The following is a 23,160-nucleotide window of genomic DNA, read 5'->3' on the forward strand; positions in this document are numbered from 1 at the left end:
CCTCCCTGCGGCGAGCCTCCTCCCTCCCTCCCTCCCTCCTTCCTCTTACCTCCCTGCGGTGAGCCCTCCTTCCTCTTACCTCCCTGCGGCGAGCCCTCCTTCCTCTTACCTCCCTGCGGCGAGCTATCCGGTAATCTCCTACTGTTTTGAATTTTTTTTCACCGGTCTGTTTTCTTTTTCTTCTTTTTTTTCTTTTTTCCCTCTCTCTCCTTCTTTTTCCGGTGCGCGGATTGCGCTTGCTCGTTTATTAAATGAGCTGAGAGACCAAACCAAGTTTCGAGCGCAATGCATTAATTGAGCAGAGCACTCGAGCTCGGCTAAGAATAGCTTGATATTACTACATAAAATAGTTAGTACCTAGCATCAAAAAAAGTTTATAACCAGAGGTTAGGTAGTTACTTCCCTGTAGCTTCGGGTTGTCGACTCATGATCCCGTACTGGGCATACTAAACAATTTCTGTTATTTTTTCGTGCTCTCAAGCTATATATGTGGCTCTCAGCAAAGCAACCTACTCTAACAAGAAAACAAATAGTCCTTCTTCCATAGCGAGCCATCAATCCAAGTTCCGGCAATCTTGGAAATTTGATGAGGCTCGAGATCAACATATTCCAACTTGAACTCAGCTTGAGCAGACGCTTGGTAAATTTGAGATGAGCAGAGCTCATCCCAGCTCGCTCCAGCTGAACTAGTTTACACCCCTAACTGCAACAGAAAGCAGCTTGAATAATAGGTCTTCCCCTGCTATTCGATTATCGAAGAAGCGTAGCTTGTGCGGGAAGCATGCTTAGTAGAATTTAAAATTCTTAAAAATTTTGTTGTTTTCTATTAGTGTCGTACCGAGTCATACATATTGCGTCGCCCTTGGGCTATTAGGAGGTGGAGATTTTTGCCCTAGTGCAGCAAAAGTGATGTTAAATTATTCAGTTCAACAGCTTTACATAGATCAGTTCTTAAATGTGATTAGATTGCTAGAAAATAATTAGGGTAGGCTGTTGTTACGGACAAAAATTCTAGCACATTTATAAACTTATTAATTGAGAACCAAAGGAGCTCTCTCTGCATTCCATGGGGCGTGCGACCCACACCTCCCCCTCTCTCTCTTTTTTTCTTTTTTTTTTTGCCTTTTGCCCTTTTTTTCTAGCTTATTTTTATTTTGGACTTTACAAAGATAAAAATAGTGAGATTTGCTAAATTTAGATATAGTAAAAAAATTTAAATTCATGTTGCCATGATGTTTTAAAATAGGTTTGACCAATTTGTTTTCTAAAAAAATCCTTCTTTTTTTGTTTTGGTGCAATTTTATATTGTATGTAAATTTAATCAATTACAAATTTTTGCACATAAATTTATGTATTTTCTAAATTTAAATTCAGCTTGCCATTATTTTAGAAATAGGTTTTAAAAATTGCTTTCCCAAAAAATGCACCTTTTATTTGTCCCGTGAAATTTTATTTTGTATGTAAATTTAATCAATTTTAACTGTTGCATAAATTTATGAATGGTTTAATTATTTGGTTTGTGTATATAAAATTATTAAATTTTATGTATGTTTTATGATATGATTGTCCAAAAATCAAAATAGAAAGAATTGCTAAAGAAAAGTGTATGTATAATTTTATTGTTGTGAATTTCTATTTGCTTAATCTCGCAGTTGTCGTGCCATATACTAAATTGAGTTATTGCTTGCCCCTTTTTTATACTCCGATATCTTTTGTTGGACCCTATTTTCAATTTAATTTTGCATTTTTAATTTTGACTTCACAATTACGTTTGTACGGGATATATTCAAATTTTGATTCATTTATTTGTGCTCTTCAGTTCTCAGTGATTTATTTCTTTTATTATCTTTCTGCTTTTCTTTTCTTGATGCTTACACATTATCCATCTCTTTGTTATCTTTTTTGTATATATTGACTGCATATTTGGTTTGGATCTATAAGTTTCATAGCCTTTTCAATTCAAAATTTAAGAGTACACTTTTGACGCTCAAACAATAGCCCGTGGCAAAAAAAAAAAAAGAGGAGAGTTTGTCTAAAAATGATTCCAATCTGTTATATTTATTCGGTTGCTATAGGCATTTTTTTGATGGATTTGCATGTTCTTGGCTGTGATGATCTTGCTTCTTATTTTTTACTTTTGATTGAGAAGAAAGAGGTGGTTAATTTGTTAAGATTTATATTTATGGTTAGCAATATTTGGCCAGCTTACTCTAAACGAAATCATTTGCTACTAATTTTTGCCTAAATAATAAAAGTAAATCCGAGCTAAAATAAATTTTGTTTTATAGAAAGTATTGGTTCAGTTCTTTTTATCTCTTTTTTTTTTTTTCCTTCTATTAATGCATTTACATAAGAAATGTTGGAGATTATTTTTCATATTTTTTTACTATAAATTGATTTGTTGAGTTGTGTAGTGCCCGCACCATCTACTTAGTTCCTAATGTTGTATTGAATTTATTTACTCACTTGCTGCAAATGTTCCTAATGTACTGTTTTCTACTGATTTTAGTCCCCTAAGTTTTTTTCAATTTTATGATTTATTTGTGTGCGTAAAAATACTGATGCTTTTCTTTGCATTTGTTAGATACTTTATTTTATAAATAAAATCCGTTGCGTAACACGGATTACTCAACTAGTAAAGGATAATTTGAGGACGCACCGGATTGGCGCCATGTGGCACCAGAGCCAAGCGGGGCTCATCGCCTCTGCTGCTCTTTCTTTTGGGAGAGCAGTAGGACTTTGTTGCTGCAAGCGGTGCATCATTTTGTATTTTCAAATTTTATTTTTATTTTTTAATTATAAATTAATATAATAGAGATATATATTATGATAATTTTAAAAAATGTGTAAAAGAATTTTGAACCATGAATTCTAAATTCTTTAACATATATTTTTAAAATATCATAATATATATATATATATATTAAATTATAATTTAAAAAAATAAAATTTTAAAAAAAATGGTGCACCGGGTGCACCCAAAAACCTGCTGCCCTTGTAGGGAGAGCAACAGTAGTGATGGGCCCGCATGGCTTGGATGCCACACGGCACCCATCTGGAAATGGCTCTATACACGTGGCGCCAATCTGGGATATCCCTAAATTAATTTTTTTTGGACACAACGTCCATAAAAATTTTGCCCTGTTGTTAGTTGTTACTACTAGTGGAAGATGAATATAGAGTCCAACATCAATCTATTCCTGCTTTTATTCTCTCCTATTGCCTTTTCTTTTTCTGGTGAAATATTTTCTCCTATTAATTGAAATGCACTTGAAGTATTCTCAATTCAAATTCAATTGCTGGTACAAATAGGGGAGGGATTAGCTAATATCACCCCTATTTAATATTTAAATATAAATATAAATTTTTATTTTTAAAAATTTATAATTTTAAATTTCAAAATTAATATTTTTTAAATTTTAAATTTAAATTTTAAAATTAATATTTGTAACTTTAATTTTTTAAATTTGAGATTTAAAAATATAGATTTTAATTTTGAATTTTTGAATTTAAATTCTAATTTACATATTTTCCAATTATTTGAGAATTGTACTATTTATAGTTTATATTTTATATTTGATAACTAATTTTTAAATTTGAGATTTAAAAAAGATGGATTTTAATTTTAAATTTCTAATAACTAAAATTTTTAATTTTTTAATTTTAATTATATATTTTTAATTATTTAAATTTTTTTAAATTTAAATTCAAATATAATGGTTGCGGCAATATCATTATTTTCATTTTTAACTATCCACGGGTATTCTTTTATTCTATCTTACTCTATCCAAACGTTATTACTTTCTTTGTGAGCCCCTATGGGAAAGTTCGGATATTTAATTCGATTGAGACCAAAAATGCTTCATCCAAACGGGGGCGGATCGCGAGAACGTTTCACGCTAGTGTGGAAGAAAAAGAAGTACTTGAGCGCTAAAAATATTAATAATTTTAAAATATAAAGTAATTCAAACATTTTATTACTTTATAAATTATGCTCGTAGAATTGTAACTTTTCACTTAAATGATAGTGTATGTATTTTAAAATAGTAATTCTTAATTTTAATTTTTAAATAATTAACTATAATATATTATAATATATAATAAATATATAGTTATAAAGTAATATAGTATAGATATATTTAAATAGAATAAGTAAATAAATAAAATTAAGAGCCAGTCCAGAAGGCCTGTGCCGTGCTGGTCTGGGGCTATGCTGGGCTGTACCGGGCTGCGTGGATGGCCTAACACAGCCCACATTACACGGTTTTGGATCCCAATTTTTAGGCTGGGTCAAAACTTGGTTTTATGCGGCCCAAAATATAAATTGATAGAAGCCTGTAAATAATTAATTAATATTTTTTTTATTTTTATCTTTTTCAGATGGCAAGTTTTACGGGGACAGCAGATTTGATTTTGTCCTTAAATAGCTACTTGTATGGGGTTATTGCGTTTGTCTTTTCGGTGGCAATTACTCCCCCTCCATCTGTAATAATTATTTCAAATGAATGTATCGTAGGATTTAAATTTTATTCAACTTTATGTATTTTAGGATTTATAACTATTATTGCTAGTTTAGTCTCTATTACTTCTGCTGCTTATGCGAAGTATATTTTACTTCGCAACCCTAATCAGCGAAGTAAACAAATAATTATAATTTTGCGAGTATTATTAGTGAATGCAATAGTAGGATTAAATATTTGTATTGTAGGTTCTTTTTTTTCTTTTCTTTTTGTACTGCAAATAAAAATTGGAAAGTTTTCTTGCTTTCCAATTGAATTGCAGATTATCGGTTCTATATTATCTATGTATTTGATAGGTTTAGAGTTAGTATTTGGGATCAACACAATTTATGATATACTATATATAGAATGAAAAAAAAAAGAAAAAAAAAGAAAATTAAATAAATAAAAAAATTAACTAAAGACATAGGTAGTAACCTAGGGTTTTTNGAATGAATGATAGCAAGCCACCCATTTCTCTTAAAAAAAATTTTAAAAAGAAAAAAAGAGAAAAAAAAAAAAAGAAAACTAAAGACAGACAGTGTCTCACTTTGTAGCTTAATACATCTTCTTAATGAAAATGAATGGTAGCAAGCCACCCATTTCTCTGAAAGAAAAAAAAAAAAAAACTAAAAACTAAAAACTAAAAACTAAAGACAGACAGATGGAGGGAGGATCCGTCGAGTCCTCCGGCGCCACTTTGGCCCCTGCGGCGGAGGCGGCGGTGGCGGCGGCTGCGGCTGCGTCGCACTATTCGCTTCCGCCGAGCCGGTTCCAGAGCGAGGACATCCTATTCTGTGTGGACGTGGACGCAGAATCGCGGAGGGAGATGAAGCTCTCTGGGCCGAAGGGGCGCCCCATAACGCGGCTCGACGCCGTGAAGCAGGCGCTCCTCCTGTTCGTACACTCCAAGGTCGCCATCAACTCCGATCACCGCTTCGCCCTCTCCGCGCTCTCCCAATCCGTATCCTGGGTACGTGAGAATTAGGGTTTCCTCTTTGCTTTGATATTATTCTAATGGATAAGCATGTCGTTTCCTAGCTCCTGTGATTTTGCTTTGTTTCCAAACTATGGTTTGTTGTTGGTTCTGAATTCGTGAACGCCCTAGTTGGAATTCTCTGACAATTGTTTGGATGAAGCAAATCAGATTTCGATTACTAGGGCTTGGGTTTTATTTGGCATTTTATCTTACGAAGTTGGGTGAGTTAGGGTTTGTTCGCTGGAATCCTCGAAATTACTGATTCGGAAGGAGCAAATTAGTTTAGTCTCCAGTTTCTCCATACGATTATAGAGTTTGGAATATTTTGATGAGTACAGACGAATCCAGTTATTCGGGGTCGGATTTGATTCGTGTGGTTCCTAAAACCTGAAAATGTATTTTCTTCAAAATCTTAATGGCAACAAGTTAATTTAATCTCGATTTGGTAAGCTTTTTTTAATCCTTTAATTGTTGTTTGCCTTGATGCCTTAAGTAGATGTGTAATTTGTCGGACTTTGGAGCGATTATAGATTTTTAAGGATTGGAAGGAATTTTAAATTCTACTTCTTACAACTGAGGGTTTTTAGCCCTGTGCCTTGGCACCCTTTGGCATTCGACTAAAATCTATTTTCTGTTTGTGCTTTTAGTAAGTTTGGCGCACTATGTCTTTCATTTACTCAAACAGCAGGACAGCTCACGTTGCGCGAACTTACCCTTACTCTTCACATTCTTCTATTATCTGTATATTAACTTGTGGTAGTGTATAGAAGTTGCACTGAGAGACATTCCAAAGAAGCCTTGCGATACTTCACTTGACAAAATAAAACAAGTTTATAACAAACAATACTGGTGTTTGCCATGTATTCTTTCGTGTTCTTTCTTTTTAATGGAGTACTTTTAAAAAAAAGTTTTCAAGTGTGATAATTCAGTTTTTTGGGTTCCTTAGAGGGGGAAAAATAAAGGATACAATATTCATTGCTTTATTTTATGTTGATGAAATATGAATTTTAGAATCTAAATCTAAAAATTTGCTTGAACTTTCTTGCTTTAAGGTGAGGAAGGAGTTTACCAATGACATTAATTTGGTAACTGAGGCAGTTAGATCACTCACAACAGTTGAGTCACCATCCGGGCTCGCCGATATTACCCAGCTTTTCCGAATAGCTGCCCACGAAGCAAAAAAATCGCGTGCGCAAGGACGTATTTTCAGGGTTGTAAGTATCATCAAACTTCTCTGGAAATCATAAATCTTTTATACCATGGGCCTTGATTTTTTTTTCCAGGTTTTATTGCCTCAATTTCACCGGAGTGTGGAGATTTTTGTTTTGGTTGTTATAGAGGTATTCTTATGTCCATTTTGTAACCATTTCTTCATGTAGGTTCCAGATAAAATACTTCATTAGTTATTTTACTTTATTTATTGAGTAATTTTATCGAGATAGAATCATTTTAGGGTAGCGTGAGTTGATTAAGTATGATGAGAATGTATTCAACTAATTCAATGCGATGCATATGAACTGTATAGATGATAAAGAGATTATCGAAGCTCTGTTGTACATTGTTTACTTTGTTGCTAATTGAATAATTATGTTGGCCTGAATAAGAGAATTTCTTTGCAAAGCTGGTCAAACTGAGACTGATAAACAGCTAGTTCGTTTGAATAAGAGAATTTCTTTGCGAAGCTGCTCAAACTGAGACTGATAAACAGCAAGTTCTATGTGCAAACCTTACCTGAGTAATAGCGTGTTTTGAAAATTTTGCTTTTACTACCTAACCTCTCACTCTCTTGGATTATTCTGTAACCTAGCAGAACATTCTATTACTTGGCGGACCATTTTATGACTTTCTGCTCTAAAATTGTTTGGTTCGAACAAAAGTTGCCAAAATTTTCCAAATGAGATGTAATGAGTGGTGAAATAGCCATTTTAAAACATGCTATAGGTCAAGTTTGTACATTTTTACCTAATACTTGTTGCTTACACCAGCCATTTTTTATTATTCTTTTCCAGATACTCATCTACTGCCGATCATCGGTCCGACCCCACCACCAATGGCCGGTGAGCCAGAAGCTCTTCACCATGGATGTTATATACCTCCACGACAAGCCTGGCCCCGAGAACTGCCCGCAAAAGGTGTATGATGCCCTAGTTGATGCCCTAGAGCATGTCAGCGAGAACGAGGGCTACATCTTCGAGAGCGGCCAGGGCCTGGCTCGCGTCCTATTCAGGCAAATTTGCACACTCCTGGCCCACCCAGTCCAGCGGTGCGTGCAAGACGACCTCGACATACCCAAATCGCTCACGAGGAAGGTGCCAACCGATGTTACTGCTGGTGAAGAGAGTGTGCCTGTTTCCACCGTTTAAAATTCAGATAACCCTGCTGGAAATATTATGAGCTGTGCTTTGGCCTTCTTGCTGATCAGAACCAACAAGCAGACCTGTTTTCTGATAAATCCGTACGATAAACTGAGTTGGGTAAAAGTGCAAATCTCGAAATCTCCGAGAGAATTTTATCTGCATTTTGGCCACACTGTTTTATGGAGAAGAATATTAGGACTTCGTATACTTGTTACTTAGCTGAATGTTTGTTGTAATACTGTACTACCTTTCATCTAAAATGAATAGTTGGAAGCTCTGTTTCTGATTAAATGTTCAATGTCTTTCAACTATTGATATTATGTATAAAGCTTAGTAACTTAGTTCTATATTTAAGCAGCAAGAGATAATCAGTGTCAAAAATAATTCTCCCTTTGTAAAGGATTGTAGGATGCTGATCACGAGATCTGCAGTATCGATGATTTTGTGCATCAGTTATAAAAATGCGCGTTTAATGCACACCTATCAGATGTGCATCAGTTATAAAAATGCGCGTTTAATGCACACCTATCAGACGGAATTTGGCAAGCTTATAATCGACGGTAAAATGTACTAATCATCCTCCAACTATCAACAAGTTACAATATGATCATTAGATGTTTTGTGAAAATCAGTGTCATTCTTTCTTTCCCCGAATAGTACGGCTCCGTGTTCAATTCATTTTCATATCATACAAAATAATTACTTTTTTAAAAGAATAGTCCTAGTAGATATAGTTCATGGTACATTTTCTAAAGCTTCTTCCCAACTGCCCTTAATAACACGACAAATGCCTTTATAATTATAACTCAACTGATATAATAACATTGGTAATTTGATTAAGAAGAGAAATTCCCACCATCTCATTAAAAGTTATGCTACAGCCTACATGTTTAACTACAAGAAATGTACACATGGAGAGCAGAAATTGAATTGCTGTTACGTGCGTCTCAGATTCAGCGGCAGAAAGGGCAACTGGAAAAGCAAGAAAACCAGCTTTGCTCTGCTGCATCTGGAACTGCTTTTGAAGGCTGCTTCTGTAAAGGAGGATCCTGCGTTTGCTCTTCTTGTGCCGGCCGACGTACAGACTCGCCCTTCAGAGACCCATTTCTTCCTTCCCCTGTTAGTCTGCACATTACCCAGATATTAAAAATTTCGCAAAACAAGTCAATATCCTAAAAGGAAGAACTTTTTTTGAGTTCCTTTTGAGCTTGCAATGGCTATTTACGCCACCAAATGGGGAAAGAGAAGGAATCATACATTGGAAACGCAAAAGAACGCACGCTGCCATCGGACAACCCGGACGTACTGTCGGAGTGACGAATATCAACAACGGCGGGCTTGCTTTTACCGTTATGCTCCTCTGCAGCTGCTCTCAAGACATCCTTCATTGCCTCCGCATTCGCCGCCTGTGCTGTGCCTGGCTGCTTCAAATCCGGCTGGGGGATCGGACCTTGTGGTGAATTAGTGACGACTAGCGGAGTAATCGGCGAAAAATCCAAATGGCTGCCATAGTAATTGGTCAGATCCCCGGACCTTTCTATGTGGATACTGAATAGTGATTCATTTGAAGTCACACTCCATTCCACAGGGTTTGTGGACTTGGACCGGAAGATCGAAGAAGGAAGTCTGCTAGGCTCGGGGCCGTCCGATCTCCCCATCGATTGAATCTGAGGGCTTTGCTTCGCTCCTAATGCGACAAGATTATCTGATCCTGGAGTTGAAGTAGTTGAATCATTTTTAGTAGATAAGTCGATGATTTGTACTTCTGATCGAGCACTTTCCTTATCAGAAACCTCGTCTTTTTCTGCGATCGACCTGTTGAGGTCGGCAGGGTCTAATTGGAAGAAATCTTCATCTGAAGATGCGTCTGAAGAAGAAGAAAATGATGAGAAAGACGCTTCTTTTTCGAGCTTGAGCACAATATCATTTTCTGGCTTGGAGAGATCGTTGGTGTCCTTACGAACTTCAGCTTCCAAATTCTCCTCCGCATGTCCGAGGTTTGCTTCCGCATGTAGAGATTCTTTTTCCATGTAAATATGAATGAGATCAGGTATTCTAGAATCTCAACATAACCGCGGCATCTGGATAATTGGGGGGGGTGGAAAGGTAAAGAAGTATTTCCCAATAACCTGTACAAGATTAAAAATGTTTCATTTATGACGGAAAATATAACAGAAACAGTTCACAAAATTACAGGAATAGTTACATACACAACCTGCAAAATTATCTAGTTAAGTGTATGTCCCTGCAGAATCGAAGCTCCCATATACATCCTTCAAAAATTAATCTTCTTACATCAGCAAAATTTGAGTGTGAATTGAATCAACACGCAGATAATTTTGAATATGAATTCGATCGGGAACATAAAAACCCATAATTGGCCTAAAGATGAACATCAACAGGAGGAGCAAATTAATAGCAATCAATGAAATTAGAATCCTACCAACAACAGTGAAAAGCGTCTCAACACTCGCAAAACTTGCGATTTTCGCCCCAACAACATCAACAAAACCACAAATAACGATATGCGTGAGGAGGAATTACCTTCTTGAGAAACAGATGCTCAAATTGAAGCCCCGAAAAATGAGATTTTTTTTCCCCCTCCCCCTTTCTCTCTTTCTCTCTCCTTTTTTTCCTCTGAACGAGGGGGAAAATTACCTGGAACTTTCGAATTTGCCCTAATTAGAGAAGGGAAGGGGAGAACCTCTCCCTCCCCACAACCTCTCCTCGGGTCGCGAAACGCGGGAAACCTCCGATCGACAACCATCGAAAACGCGGGAAGCGCTTTTCCCGCCGCCGAGAAGTCCCGCGGCGAACCCACGCCGTTGCTTGGGCTGTCGTCAGAGCTGGCAACAGGAGATATTATTCGACGAACTTGCTGCACCACGTCATTCGTGGACCGGCCACTGTGAGAGTGCAACACAAACTCTTGAATTGCATGGTAAAAAAAGGCATGTATATACTTCTTGTACTTTTGGAGAAGCTCTCAAAAATTTTAAAGGTATTTTCATGTTTTATTATAAATAGGAGCTTTTGCTTTTTTTTTTTTTTTTTTTACTATTATGCAAAAATTTTAAATTTATTCTCTAGGAGAAATAAAAATATTTGAAGGAATTTTTTAAAATCAACAAAGTTATTTTGATCCTTCAGAAAGAAATAAAAAAAAAATTAAGAGGGTTAGGGTAGAAGATTTTTTTTTTTAGAATTGAAACTTATAGAAAAAAATAAAGAAAGATGAAGAGTAACGAAAAAATAATAATATTTCACAGCAGTCAAAACTTTTTCCTTTAAATTGAAGAGATAGAATAGAAAGAAAAAAATTATTTTTTTCTTTTTTTTTCTTCTCTTAGTCCAAATAATGGTGAAAAAAAATTATCTTTTTTTATTGCAACTGTCATCGAAAAAATACGTGATTATATAATATCAGATATTTTTATAATGCAATAAATAGAATGGACTGCGGTGGGTATATCTGATGATGGGCCAAGTTGGGCCAAATTTGGCTTCATAGGCTTCCGTCTCTCTGATATGTAAATTTTACGCTCTATTTATTTAAAAGAAAGTAAATATAATGTCACCATGTCATAGCAGCAAAAAGCATAGTGATTAAAATTGCAAATATATATATGTAAATATATTGCGAACATTATTAAAAATTTGAGTTAAATTGAGCCGGATTGGTCCTTGGTTTTTTGCTAGGAGAGCATTTCCAAAGGCTATACTATTAGGTACCGTTTGGTTCGGGTATAAGCAAGAACTAGTTATTACAGGAATAGGTATAAGTATGAGGATAAGAAAAATAGTGTTTGGATGAAAATTAGATTGTTCTCAGAGATAAGAACAATTTTAGATAGTTTTATATAGAAAATGAAGGTGTTGGTGGGGATAATCAAGAACTATTATTCTCGGATAAAAAATTAGCGTTTAGGTATAAAGGCGGGATAAGAGCCTATTCCTATCCCTATCCCTAACCAAACGCTGCCTTAAGAACTTGATTTTGCTATCGATAGATAAATTTATTCTGTTTAATTCGGTAAATATATATAATTTATCCTTATTAAATATTAATGTATTAATGTATTAATGTCACTCGCCATTCACAAACTAACCGAGTTTGTTGTAGTTTTGTCCAATTTACCATCCTACCCCTGATTATTTTACATGAAAGAAGATGATGTTCTTATCCATAGGTTATAAAGCATTATCCACACACAATTAAAAAATCATCTCTATCAAAAGTTAAAAAAAAAAAAGAAAAAAAAAAGAAAAGAAAAAAAAAAGGATGATGAGTGTACAACCCTCAACTAAGGCCTAAATTTTGGTACTAAACCTTTACTTGCCATTTCCTCCTAAGAAAGGGAAAAACAATTAAAAATGGTTAGAAAATCCTTAACCACTACGAATTAGGTAGCTTGTGCGTTGTCAACCCCTTTTCCAAGTCATTGCCAACTTTGGAATGACCCGAATAACCATGCGTGCTTGTTTGTACCTTTCTTTCAGATAAAAAGTATTTCCTTGATCACCTTTACTTTGAATAAAAGTTTGTGGTTTCCTCACATCTTGCTTGAGGGAAAAGTGCTTCTACGGATGGTGATGTTAAGTGATGGAAAACTTATCCTAATTAGTTTTTAATTTGGCCACTATCTCTATAATTTTGTAACGTCCCAATAATTTCACATGAAAAAGGAGTTTTAATTAGAAATATATGAAATCTTGCATTCTAGTAATAATAATTAGGCCCAAATATTTCAGCCTGTGGTTTGGGTTCAAAACGAGTTATTATTGTTAGCAGATCGAATCGTTATATTGGCATCAGAGTCAAATACTCCGGAAGTGTACAAGTTAAGTGTTATGCGGAGCAAAGTTTTACACCATAAATTTAATAGGAGTCACCTCTTGAAGGTCTCTCACCGTAATAATAATAATTAAATTTAAATATTTTGGACCGATAGTTTAAACCTAATAAATTATTATTGTTGGCAGAGTGAGTCGTTATATCTTTAATTTTTATTGTGGACTAGCCAACTCTTGGCTTCTAGCCTTCTTTACCCCACCCTGGGTGTTATTGAAGATAATTAAATCGAAGCACCATTATCTGACTACTTAAGTTTTTAAAAAATAATTATTGTTTCATATTATTTAATATAGTATCATAACGGACGGTCCAGTCAGGCTCTTATAACATAATTAGTTTTCTCTCATTTAATTTAAGTCCACATTTACACTATCATCTAATAGCTTCGCTTCTAGAGAATAATGACCGTCTTATATGCGCAAGAGAAAGACAGATGCCTAGCTATGTTAACTATACAAGACAAAATTATCCTAATATATCTTGACAACACAATTCTAAAATACATCACGTATTAATTAGTCAAGAGAGGAGGCCCTTCTTGTTCTTAAGTTTCTGTTCCATCAAAACTAAATTCAAGCATTTTAAAAATTGCTCGAGTCAAAGCCGTAACATAATAGATTACTCTTTACATTTCTCCAATTTAAAACCTAATTCTAGAGAAGAATACAATGGCTTTACTAGTTTCCCTCCGCCAATCGCGGCGTAACGAGAATGTAGAGAAAGCTATATATGTTGAAGAACGGCAGGAATATTCGCATATATATTGTGAATAAGCTTCTCACATTAAACCCAACACTTTTGATGAGATCACCTACCACTTTTGATTAAATTAATCCTTAATACCATGTTAAAAATTCGAGTCAAAATCATAAAGAAAATCTAATTGATATAAAAACATCTTTACAGATTATACACAAGTCAATCCATGCTTCTATCATATGAGACTATTATGCCAAACCAAATAATCTTGGAAACAAAATAATCAAATTTAGGTATCGGAAAAATCTATTGATATGAGATACTCAAGTGTTATGTGTTTCTAATTCTACGCCTAACAACTATGTCCTACAAATCTACCAAACACTAACTTCAATAACGGCATAATAGTCAAATATTCGAATGTTTTATTTGTGTGATAAACTGTGTGAGAATAAAGTACTTTTTACAAATAAAATAAGAAACCTGGCATGACTCTTAATTTTAGATTTCTGACTCTGATATTATGTTAAAAGATATATGAAGTTATTCTCTAAAGTCTACAACACTGGATTACCAAATTTTGTATAGATACAAGTTTTTGGTTCAAAGTAAGAAGCCACATCAACATATATTCATGTAGGGCCCCAGGGCTACACTTAGCATGATTAAGTTTTGGGGGGATATATACAGGGTCATATTCCTAGATTGTGTCACCTTTTAGCTGGGGACTTTTTAAATACATATGTTGCATATAATTAGCTCTTAATAATCTAAAGCTATAATTTTAATAGATATAATATAAATTCATTTAATAATATAATTAGCTCTTTTCCTTCGTAATTTTATTTATTATGTTGTATTTTTGGATAGGTTATTGTCTGAATAGTACTTGTAAACAAAGTAACGCAATTAAATCCCCAAATAGTACTTCTGTAGCGGCAAAATGCAGCTTCTGTTTAAACATCATATTTTTTCGATACTTTCTACTGTAGTAAAAAACTTTAAATTGTTCTAATTGTCAAATTTTGTGTTAAAAGTAATAACCGAAAAATATAGAGATAAAAACATACAAAACTTACATGATCTATGGACCATTTTGAATTAGGTATCCCACCATTTAAAATTTTGGTTCTACAAATCAATCTTTTAATTTGTTTGATCTAAATTAGTCAACAATATTTTAACTTCAAATTTTAAAATATTACTTATAATTAAAAAAATTATATAAAATATACTAACTAAATTTAGAAAGATAGACGATATATTCAACTTTTTTAAAGTTAAAGCACCGTTGACTAATTTAAATCAAACAAATTTAAAAATAAATTATAAAATTAAAATTTTGATATAAATTTTTATTTGTTCTTACCAAACAAAAATAAGAATTAGTTGGGACAACCACACTAAAGCCAAACTATCAGTGGGCCCCAACTTCCCAGCAACATACAAAGGAGAGTGTTGCAGCAAAATGAATCTTATCCAGCGAAAAAGAGAGTGGCAAAGAATTTAATGATTAGTATCCTATTTAGTTTCTAAATTCAAAGCCTAATTATTTTATATTTTTTTATTTTTTTTTAAAAAAAATTTCTTTTCGTACCTCACTATCCCACCAATTAATTAGTATTTATTCTAATTCTGATAAAGAAAAAACACAAATTGATTACGGAATCGTCTCAATCTCCCTAGAATACCTTCTTTTTTTTTTTTCCCTCATCCAAATATATATTTATTAGTTTGATCAAAACTCTTCAATGTCACGCTTGTAATATACTATTACAATTATTATGTCTCTGACATGTGGGCCCAAAGTCAAAATACACATAAGCGTTCTAACGTGATCTCCCTGGCCCCACATGGACCATCCATCAATTGCGCCAGCCACTAGCCACGCGCCACGTGTCCCGAAGGCATGCAACGGCCCGTTACAGGACCACAGCCTCACAGCTGCCACATACTTGTTAGCACGTGTTGAGAGGTCAAAGTTGGGCCCACCGCTTGCCGATCCCAGCCGTCCGATCCGATTAGTCAACGGTCAAACCTCCGGGAGACCCCTGATCGAGCGGTGTCCAGCGCGAAACACGGGCGACGGGGAGAGGGGAAATGTTCTATTTCAGGGAAATATATCCGGCATGTAATTGATTACTATTAATTACTCAATTGATTTTAGTAAGAATGTACGAAGAACCCCCCCCCCACTCTTTTTGACAATTTTGCAAAACGTCCTCTGCCAAACTCTCGGAATTGACTTAAATTAGAGGATTCCATATAAAGTAACCATTCAGTAGTAAATAATCAAATTCTATAGAATTACTTTTTTCTTTGAGAGAATAGTAGCATGCTACATTGCTACTCCGTCATTTTATTTTTTAAAAAGTAAATTTAAAAAAAATATATAATTAAATTAAATTTTTAATTTAAAATTTTAAATATCAACAATCAAATTTTTAAGCTCGAAATACCCATAGAATTCGTTATTGGGTTATTTCAAAATTATATATAGTTGAGGTGGTTACTGTACATTGTCATCTTCATTATCTCTTTTTCTATTATCCAGTAGCGGTAACCTCACCGGAGGTGGAGGAAGAGCTGCGAAGAGAGGAAAGGGAGCGTCGAGACGAAGCGCTTGCTATATCTATATATATTCGAGACGAAGCGCTTGCCATATCTATATATATGCGAGAGAGAGAGAGAGAGAGAGAGAGAGAGGGGTCCTCGTCGAGATCATTAATGGGGGAATCGAGCGACTCCGTGTCGGTGGATATGGAGAGAATCACATTTGGGGGAAAGGTTAGGGTTTCTCGAACAATGAGGGTTTTGATCATGGATCATTATTATTGTAACCTCTTGCTTGTTGAAGTTTGTCGATTCTTAGATCTGATGTTGATCCATTCTAGGTGGTTATATCATTTTCATACAGTTTTACGACATATTTATACGTTATTTTTCGACGAGCTTGATATGTGTATGTAGAGATTGATGGGATTGTGTGATGGTATGTGTGATTTAGTGGTAACATTCTTTTTTTTCTTTTCTAAATTTTTGTAATCAAAAGAAGCTGATTTTATAATTTTGGGTTTTGTGTTCCCCCCCCCCTTTTTTTTTTCCTTGATATGTTCCTTGCGTCGTAGTTTTCGTTCTTTTCTTTTATTTCTCTCCATGATTTAACTGTAAATTTGTTTCAAGGCTTATGGCAATTTGGAGTTTCCTTTGGTGTATTATGCTTCAATTATGGGATAAGTAACAGTAAAGAATATAGATTAAATCGCTAATAATTCATGGCCTTTTCTTAATTTGTAGCCATACGTGTTGGCAACTTAGATCATGAAAGATTTCTGTTAAGTTGAAAGTTTTCTGCTCAAATTGGGTTAATCATAATCTCAATCTTGAAATGTTTATCATGGAAGTTCTTTAGCTCAATTGGGTTTTGTATAATCTCCTTACTGAGTTCAATTGTGTTACGTAAGTTAGAACCTCCTCCAAGTCGAAAAATTGTATTTTGCTTTTACCTTGTAGGTAATCTCTTATTAAGTGAATGCTACAATCACAAAGCCGAATTACTTCAAAGAAAAGGAAAAAAAAAAAAAAAACTTTGGAATCATCTCCGAGGTAGTAAAATATCACTGAATTCTCTTAAAATGGCATTCCATTGTGTGGCATCGGGAATACGTTGTTTTACCTTCATTTATTTGTTAACTTATGTGATTAACATAATGGTTTATCTATGGGTTGTTATTTACTATACAACTCTTTACTAAGCCTCAATAGAGTGGTCTACTAAGCCTCAATATATGATCATGATTCTTTTCATTGTAGTTAGGTGCATTTCTTTACTTAAATTTGATAATAGTCGTTCAGTGCATAACAACTTTATCTTTACATGACCAGGTTTTTTTTTTTTTCCTTGTCTCTTCTATTCACTCGTTAACCTAATAAATCATACGTCTCTTATTTTTCTTTTCTCTAAGGCATGTATGTTTTCGCTGTCTCCCTCCAGGAACATCGGATACACACAAAACATGGCTCTGTATCTGTTGCTGTATATGGGGATGAAGACAAACCTGCACTTATTTCTTATCCAGATGTAGCTTTAAATCGTAAGTGGGATAATTAACCCATTTTGGTAATTGCACATATTACTAAATTGTGGCTGCACTTGCTACAACTATATTGTTTGTGTTTTTTTGAATAGCTCTACTAATTATACTTCGAATGGCTTTATTCATTAATCAATTTCTCTAGTCACTTATGTCTTGGACTTATATGTGTTGTTTATTTCACGGTTCAAGTTCATGGAAACTAGGAGAAGATTTTTTCAGTTTCTTTCTTTACATCTTTAATGCAAATCAGGACTACATGCAACTTCTAGTTACCTCTATTGTTGTTGACTAGATATGTCATGCTTCCAAGGATTATTCTTTTGTCCAGAAGCTGCCTCTCTTCTACTTCATAACTTTTGCATATACCATATAAGTCCTCCAGGGCATGAGGTCAGTAATCTGATTGCATTTCTATTCCAGTTTTAACATAGTATAAATATTTCATGCATTTGCCATACATAGTCCACAGGCTGTTCACAGGATTTTATTTTTCATGAAATTCTTTAAGAACCATACAGTTGGGAGCTGCTCCTATTTCTCCAAATGTTCCGGTACCATCTGTCAACGAGTTGGCTGACCAGATCGCTGATATCCTTGATTACTTTGGGTAATATGCTATGACACTTGGTTAAGTTTTGAACCACAATTTTGTTAATAACTAACATTCTTAGAGTTAAACGCACATTTTTCAACTGTTAGGAGATATTTGTCTTTTGGTCCTAGGTCAATGTGATAATTGTGATATTTGTCATGGGTTTCTTGTGTTTTAACATTTTCTCAAATCAGACGTTTAAAATTTTATTATGATTTCTCTATTTCCAGGTTAGGCTCCGTTATGTGCTTGGGAGTCACAGCTGGTGCTTACATTCTTGCTCTTTTTGCAGTAGGTGCTTCTATAAAAGCTCCCTAGTTTTCATCTATGAACTTCTGTTAAGTATTCTCTATAATATTTGCAGACAAAATATAGGGAGCGCATTCTTGGTCTGATACTTGTTTCTCCTTTATGTAAAGCCCCCTCATGGACGGAATGGCTGTATAACAAGGTCTAAGTTAGTGTACTTTACTAAATATGCTCATTATAGGTTGATTATTTCATTTCATGTATGGATACCGGCGATGTTTTGACAAAGAGGAACTAATTTTTAGGCTATGTCAAATTTGCTTTATTACTATGGGATGTGTAGCTTCATCAAGGAAAGCTTACTTCAGCGCTACTTCAGCAAGGTATATAAGAAAATAAGATTTCTCCTCTGTTTATTGCTTTATTTTTTTGACCCTTAGTAGCTTAACTCTGGATTTTCCACTTATATATTTTACTTTTGCCTCTACTGGCAGGAAGTTCGTGGAAGTTCACAAGTTCCTGAATCGGATATTGTACAAGCCTGTAGAAGTGTTAGCACGCCAATCCTTTCTTTCCCCTTTCTCTGCACATGATATTGAAAATAATTCAACCTTTTTTCCTTTGTATATTGTTTGGACTATTGATAGTCATAAGCTGATTTGTGCAGTTGCTGGATGAGAAACAAAGCATTAATGTGTGGCGGTTTCTTCAAACCATAAATGGGTATGTTCACTTAGTCTACTGTTAGATTGTGGCTGTACTGTACCAGGGTTTTCCAACCTTTTAACATATTTCTAGTTTTGCCCCCACCTTTTCAAAGGACACAATGTGTTCACTAACCTTTGCATGCAAGCAACCTGTAGACTTCTTATATGATGATTAAGTGAGCACTTCCATCTAATTTGATGGAGGAACTTATGGAAAAGTAGAAGTTTGCAACAGGATGCAAAGGTTTGGGGCCCAACTATAACACTTAAAGGGTTTGCTCCAAAACTGATACCTTGAAAGAAGGTTGGGGCCGCCTGGAGCAATTTAGGTATTTACCAATAAGACTAGCCTTGATGGTGCTTCTGCTTAATATTAAAATTCACTATTGCTCAAATGTAAATAAGCAGGAGACATGACTTGACGGAATCACTAAAGAAGCTGCACTGTCGGACACTAATTTTTGTGGGCGAGAACTCTCCTTTCCATTCCGAGGCCCTCCACATGATTTCAAAGCTGGACAAAAGATATAGTGCTTTGGTCGAGGTAAACTTAATGAAGTTCATGTAGTACAGCTACCTGCCTTACTGCCCCTCTTCTGTAGTAGCTTCTCTACTTGAGATGCAAAAAGCTAGGCATCTAGTAAACAAAAAGTTCATAAGCCAATATGAGTTTTTGAGGCCTGACTTCAGGCCTTTCTGGCCTAGCAGGAGCTTCTGCGCACGCGCTATTTGAGTATAATTGTTTGAAAAGCATTAGAAAATTGTTCATTAGAATTTCCTCAATAGCTCCTTTGGCCATATTCAACAAAGCCCAAAATATTGCCTATGCCCTAGAAGGCTTGAACTCAGCATATTGAGACCAGTGTGTAGAATGAAATGACTTCTACTTATTTTGCTGAAGCTCCAACCATGCCAAACAAAATTTCAACAGGCCCACTAATATTATCAACTCATTAAAACAGTTCTTCATTCGCATGGATCAAAATGCTTTAGGCCCAATTTCCTAGTGCTAGTATGGCATATCTTGTGTACCGCTATCTATTCTCTAACATACTGTCAATATGATGAGATTACTTTTGCAGGTTCAAGCATGTGGGTCAGTGGTGACAGAAGAGCAACCCCATGCCATGCTGATACCCTTGGAATACTTCCTCATGGGCTACGGGCTTTACAGGCCGTGCCAGCACAGCTGCAGCCCCCGGAGCCCACTCAGCCCACTCTGCATTTCTCCGGAACTCCTCTCGCCCGAGAGCATGGGAGTGAAACTCAAGCCCATCAAGACTCGGATTTCCCTCGAAGTTTGAAAAAGAAAGAAGTTGGAAAAGGTTGAAGAGTTAGAAGGGCTTGAATGAAGCAAAGGGACCCGGAGTTGGAGGATGTACCATTAGTGTAAATCCTGAGACATTCTTTTGCTAACGTATAAATAATGGTCTTTGAGGTCATTTTTGTTGTTGTGGGATACATGTATTATTTTATTCGGCTGTAGATACAAAAGTTAGATCACTTAGAACTGGAGAGAGGAAAGGCAAAGAGTTCTTGTGATTCTATTTTATTCATTTGTAGTCACTCACAGACACTTGTATATCTTTCATTATTTATACTTATGAAAGAATAATGTGAAAGGAGCGAGCAAGATGGTGGCCAAATCCAAGGTATGTCGTTGCTTAGTGAATCCGTCTAATAGCTTTCCATGTTTTTCCTATTTTGTTCGGTTCTTTGTTACGCGCGTTCCCAGATCTCGTTCAGAGAGGTACGTATGCTCTGTGTGTAACAAAGCTACTGCTTGATCAGAAAGCCCGTTGCAAGTCTCTTTAGTATGGGTTAGGAAGGACAATAGATTGCGTTTTTTGGGTGGGGGTAGGGTATAAATGCTCGTCTTACTTCTCTGTTTACCATCCACTTTGATCAACAGGTTATTAGGAATTTATCTATTCTCATTACTGAACTACTCATAATTTGCCAAAATTAGAGAATCTCGTAATCTATGGTAATGTAAGACCTCTGTTAGTTGGAAATCCACAGTGGTTCCACTACTTTACAATCAATATTTTTTTATATAACTTTCCAGCTTAAATTTTACAATAATAATACTGTGAAAATAAGAAAAGAAAAATATATATCTATTTAAAAACATGTTGAGTATTACAAGTAATCATGCAGGCAGAGAGAGTTTCGTTGAGATTAATAAATGGCATAAAAAGTGTCATCACGTATGCTTACTCCGTCTACGGCATTTTCACAAACGGCTCGCCTGCCGTGCCGCCAGCCCGAGGCTGTCGGCCGTGAGCGGCTTGAAGACGGCGGCGGGATCGCCCTCGAGCACGGCGGCCAGGCTCGGCCACAGCCGCGTGTTGATCACCCAGGAGCCGTCCCCTCCCGTCCCCCGGCTGATCGTGAACGCCGCCGAGCCGAGCCGCCCGGGGCGCAGCCACGGCATCGCCAGCGCCGGGGGCCCGAACCCGAAGTCGGCGTCGATCCGGAAGGGCAGGAACGAGGAGACCACCGCGGCGGGGCTCCCCAGGCCCAGCCCCACCGTCTCCGTCCACTTCCCGGCCCCCTTGTGCCCCTCCATCCAATCCACCAGCTGCTGGAACCTCTCCTCGCCCGCCGCCCCCGCGATCGCCGCCCCCGCCTCCGCCGCCGCCCACGCCATGGAACCCCCCGCCACCTCCTCCACCCTCGCCTCCCTCCACGCGTACGTGATCACGTTCCCCAGGTACTCCCCGATCCTCCTCCCCGCGTACTTGCGGCACCCCGCCAGCCGCGGCCGCCCGTCGACCAGCCACGCCATGCGGCACCGCTCGTCGCCGCCGGCCGCCGCCGTCGCCGCCGCCAGCGCCTTCCAGATGTACGCCGACACCGCCTCGAGCCGCGTCGCCCGGCGCCGGCCCTGCCCCTCGCTCGCCGCCGCGCGGAGGCGCTCGACGTCGGCCGCGTCCACGCGGTAGTTGCGGCGCACGAACGTGTCGCACATGAGCACGTTGACGAGGCGGGCGGGGTCGTACAGCGTGAACTCCTGATCGAGCGCGGGGTCGTAGCGGGGCGGGGATCGGGGGCCGAAGAGGGAGCGGTCGTGGTTGGGGGACCGGGAGAGCGCGCCCGTGTGGGCGAGCTCGGAGAAGAGGGTGGGGAGCATGGTGAGGCCGTGGCCGTCGACGAGGAGGTGGTTGGTGCCCCACGACACCGAGAACCCCCCGCACGCGAACCGCACGAGCTGGAGCGAGAGCGCGACGTCGTTCCCGAAGGGGATCTGGATCCGGTAGAGGGACCTGTGGACGTCGCCGAAGTCGACGGCGGAGAGGGGGGCGTCGGCCTCGGCGAGGACGAGCTCGGCGCCGGCGTTGTTGCAGTGGATCTCCGGGAGGGAGGTGGCCGGGTTGGCGACGATGCGCCCGGCGAAGGGGAAGAGGTGGTTGAGGAAGGAGGGGAGGGCGGAGCGCACGGCCGCGGCGGCGGCGGAGAAGTCGCCGGCGGCGGGGGAGCGGGCGGGGTAGACGGCGATGAGGGAGATGGGGAAGGAGTGGAGGATGAGGTCGATGTTGGAGACGGGGAGGACGCGCGGGGATGGGGGCGGGTCCGATGCTCGGATTAGGGTTTTGTCGATGATTCGGACCGCGAATTCGCCCTTTTCCGCCATTGGGAGGGAGCAAGAGAGATTGACTGACTAACAAGTAACAACAAGAGCTGGTAGCGTTTGCAGACCAAATTTTTCCGAAACCTGAAAAAGACTCGGGTCGTTCGGTCAACGTTTGCAGAGCCAAATTTTTCCGAAACCTGAAAAAGAATCGGCACGTGCCGTGACCGAACGAATAACCAAGATTTTCTATTTTTCTCTCTGATTGGTTCTCACCAGTCCACAGGATGCCGATTCCTTTTTCTGTGTACACAAAATAGGGCTAAATGACTTGAAGCAAATAAATTAAAAAATTAAGTAATAAAATTAAAGTATTAAAATATTAGACGATCGATTCAAAATAATTCATAAATCAAATTAATTTTGTACCATTTTTATTTTTTTCTTTGAAAAAAGAAAGTATAAAAGTTTAATTTTTAAACACCCTACATTAATTTACATAATAAAGCAATATCACTAAAATTAAATGAAATGTCTACGTATTCTTCCAAA

General features: G+C 37.3%; 4 protein-coding genes across 11 annotated transcripts; 2 read left to right on the forward strand and 2 right to left on the reverse strand.

Annotated features, from left to right (window-relative positions):
• Positions 5,017-8,146, forward strand: LOC109718610. Of its 2 annotated transcripts, XM_020244917.1 has the most exons (4): positions 5,017-5,472; positions 6,531-6,692; positions 6,762-6,818; positions 7,488-8,146. In XM_020244917.1, the coding sequence occupies exons 1-4, from the start codon at positions 5,164-5,166 to the stop codon at positions 7,839-7,841; spliced, it is 882 nt and encodes a 293-aa protein (XP_020100506.1). In that variant the 5' UTR covers positions 5,017-5,163; the 3' UTR covers positions 7,842-8,146. The 2 variants fall into 2 exon arrangements, with proteins under 2 accessions (XP_020100506.1, XP_020100507.1); XM_020244918.1 differs by lacking the exon at positions 6,762-6,818 and having other exon boundaries at positions 5,021-5,472.
• Positions 8,612-10,687, reverse strand: LOC109717903. Of its 5 annotated transcripts, none has more exons than XM_020243859.1 (4): positions 10,051-10,687; positions 9,796-9,964; positions 9,093-9,702; positions 8,612-8,960 (listed from the first exon to the last, which is right to left on the reverse strand). In XM_020243859.1, exons 2-4 carry the CDS (start codon positions 9,863-9,865, stop codon positions 8,789-8,791), a joined length of 852 nt encoding a protein of 283 aa, XP_020099448.1. In that variant the 5' UTR covers positions 9,866-9,964; positions 10,051-10,687; the 3' UTR covers positions 8,612-8,788. The 5 variants fall into 5 exon arrangements, with proteins under 5 accessions (XP_020099448.1, XP_020099446.1, XP_020099445.1 ...); XM_020243857.1 differs by having other exon boundaries at positions 9,093-9,964; positions 10,051-10,108; positions 10,380-10,683; XM_020243856.1 differs by having other exon boundaries at positions 9,093-9,964; positions 10,051-10,217; positions 10,380-10,683.
• LOC109718166 (pollen-specific protein SF21-like) lies at positions 15,940-20,667 on the forward strand. Of its 3 annotated transcripts, none has more exons than XM_020244201.1 (11): positions 15,940-16,176; positions 17,384-17,483; positions 17,779-17,876; positions 18,005-18,093; positions 18,309-18,369; positions 18,443-18,529; positions 18,633-18,710; positions 18,822-18,878; positions 18,995-19,050; positions 19,443-19,578; positions 20,117-20,667. In XM_020244201.1, exons 1-11 carry the CDS (start codon positions 16,063-16,065, stop codon positions 20,336-20,338), a joined length of 1,098 nt encoding a protein of 365 aa, XP_020099790.1. In that variant the 5' UTR covers positions 15,940-16,062; the 3' UTR covers positions 20,339-20,667. The 3 variants fall into 3 exon arrangements, with proteins under 3 accessions (XP_020099790.1, XP_020099792.1, XP_020099791.1); XM_020244203.1 differs by having other exon boundaries at positions 15,941-16,176; positions 17,995-18,093; XM_020244202.1 differs by lacking the exon at positions 15,940-16,176 and having other exon boundaries at positions 17,357-17,483.
• On the reverse strand, positions 21,134-22,793 carry LOC109718165 (putrescine hydroxycinnamoyltransferase-like). The gene has a single exon (XM_020244200.1). It carries the CDS (start codon positions 22,669-22,671, stop codon positions 21,271-21,273), a length of 1,401 nt encoding a protein of 466 aa, XP_020099789.1. The 5' UTR covers positions 22,672-22,793; the 3' UTR covers positions 21,134-21,270.

The sequence above is a fragment of the Ananas comosus genome, linkage group 12 (genome assembly GCF_001540865.1).
Source record: "Ananas comosus cultivar F153 linkage group 12, ASM154086v1, whole genome shotgun sequence".
NCBI classification, from domain to species: domain Eukaryota; kingdom Viridiplantae; phylum Streptophyta; class Magnoliopsida; order Poales; family Bromeliaceae; genus Ananas; species Ananas comosus.